The 2,298-nt window shown below is 41.1% G+C and overlaps 1 protein-coding gene across 1 annotated transcript; it reads right to left on the bottom strand.

The window, feature by feature from the left end:
- Positions 1–792: 792 nt before the first annotated feature.
- On the bottom strand, positions 793–2,008 carry LOC109008671 (NADPH-dependent aldehyde reductase-like protein, chloroplastic). Its single transcript, XM_018988858.2, has one exon. It carries the CDS (start codon positions 1,835–1,837, stop codon positions 1,034–1,036), a length of 804 nt encoding a protein of 267 aa, XP_018844403.2. The 5' UTR covers positions 1,838–2,008; the 3' UTR covers positions 793–1,033.
- Between the last annotated feature and the right edge of the window lie 290 nt (positions 2,009–2,298).

Below are 2,298 nucleotides of genomic sequence, written 5' to 3'. Positions count from 1 at the left end.
TATAAAATCGACAATTGCTCTATTCTCATGGCTGGACAGTTTTATTTATTTGATCTATATGCTCATGGCTGGACAGTTGTGACTTACATGGCTGTGCTGGTTTATTTATTTGCTCTATGCTCATGGCTGGACAGTGTTAAGCATTATTAGCATCACGAAATGAAAGGACCGGGTTGTATCATAACTCTCTGAATTCAACATATAGTTTCAAAGCACAATAAGGCTTAGAATTGAGGAAAGAAAGTTTTGCATGTAGGAACATTATACCATTATTCAAGTAGCAGTGTTTATCTAATTGGGAATCTTGTACGGGGCGGAGAACATGGTGCTCTTTTTGACAATAACATTAAATGATATGGGAAACCATGGGTGTTATCCAGATTGTGCTGAAAGGGTTTCATTGCCTTTATAAGAAAAAGGCCAATGAGTTCCTTCGTAGCTCATGGTAAATGCATTCGCTTCAGCCTTTCATCGTTATTAGGCTTATTCTTTTGTTGAGCTTTGTTAGTAAATCCTTCATGCAAATTAATATACATAGGTTTGAAAGGATGTGTGTCATATGTCAATGAGTTTGTTCTTTTTCTTTGTTTTAGGTTCCATTAACAAAATATTGTGTGCAAATTTTCAGATCACGCCGTCTATCGGGGAAAGGAGAATCTAGCAGGCAAGCGTTTCGCTCTTGTGATCAAAGCCAGCGGACCTCTCTCTCTTTCCTGCCTAAAAAAAATTTCACGCCATAGTGATTGTTTGAAAGTTCTCTCTCTCCTACCGAAAAGGGGATTCAGATCAAAATAGTTGAAAGCAGCCGGCAACATTACAATGAGTTGAATATATATACAATAATACTATGAGAAATGCTACAAATCACTGTACATCACACACTCCACACATCTCACATAAATTTATTTATTTATTTATTTATTTATTTTTTTATCTCAGCACGTTGAGTGTACTGGAACTCTACAAACAGTAGAGTGTTATTTAGATTTTTTCTAATAGTATTTAAACACTGGAGAGAAAAAGACGCTTTAATTTAAACAACAAATCCACCGTTCACCCGAATGATCTGGCCATTAATCCACTCCCCAGCATCACTCGCCAAAAATCCCACAACCTGACTCACATCCTTGGGTTCCCCGAGTCGGCCGAGAGGACAGCCATCCACCAACCTCTTGATCGTTTCTTCGGTTTTACCCGCAAAGAACAACTCGGTGGCTACAGGCCCTGGTGCTACACAATTCGCAGTTATTCCCGTTCCCTTCAACTCCTTCGCCACCATCTTCATCATCGTCTCTACCGCTGCCTTGGAGGCTGCGTACGCTGCATACCCTGGTAGAAGTGATCCCACAACCGATGTTGATATCGTGATGATTCTTCCACCCCCTCCACGTGCCAACCGATTAACAGCCTCTCTACAGCACAAGAATGCTCCTTTTGTGTTCACATTAAATGTCGTATCCCAGTCCTCCACCGTTGTATTGGCTAATGTTGGGTACTTTGGATCCAGCACCCCAGCACAGTTCACAAGAATCTGGATTTGCGATCCGAATTCTTGTTCGGTTCTTTCAAATAGCAGCTTTACCTGATCTGGGTCCGAAACATCTGCTCCAACTGCAATTGCAGATCGAGGCTGAGCTGAGGAGGCATTGAGCTCTGATGCTAGAAGCTCTGCTTTTGTTGAGCTTGAAGCATAATTGATCACAACCCTTGCACCGAGGGAGTGGAGGTGGACGGCGATTTCACGGCCAATGCCACGCGAAGCACCGGTTACGATTGCTACCCGACCATCCAGTCGAGAAGAAGGGGAAGCAGTTTCCCTCGTGATTTCCCCAGACATTATTAGAGCGATTCTGCAACCTTGGGTGAAAATTGAAATTCGATTTTGATTGTTCTGGAGTTTACAAGGGAAAGGATATGTAGGTAGAGAAATAAAGAAGGAGCCGTGGCCACATAAATATTAAATGGTCCAGGCCTCACATCAGTAACATCACCTATGAATATGCGTCACTGCATACCTAAGATTCTACTACAGAAATGCTAGACCCTCCGAAGAAGAGTCTCGAATTTTGCATCCCAAATGTTGTGGAGTGCCACGTGGCTCTTTTAATTACGAAAAAACTAATTTAAATTTAAAAACAAAAAACGTCTTCTTTCGTGGGTCTCTTTACTGTTTTAAATACCGTATATACGGGCCGAAATATGTCATACCGGCTATTAGTCTGATATAAATATTACATATATTTTTTATCGATTATATCGACCTATATTTTAGCTTGTATCGACTTGTATTTCGGTTCG

This window comes from Juglans regia, chromosome 13 (genome assembly GCF_001411555.2).
Source record: "Juglans regia cultivar Chandler chromosome 13, Walnut 2.0, whole genome shotgun sequence".
Taxonomy (NCBI): domain Eukaryota; kingdom Viridiplantae; phylum Streptophyta; class Magnoliopsida; order Fagales; family Juglandaceae; genus Juglans; species Juglans regia.
This window is presented reverse-complemented; position numbering and strand designations above follow the sequence as displayed.

Coding starts and splice junctions, on each gene's coding strand:
- LOC109008671 (XM_018988858.2), bottom strand. CDS start 1,837: ATGTCTGGGGAAATCACGAGGGAAACTGCTTCCCCTTCTTCTCGACTG.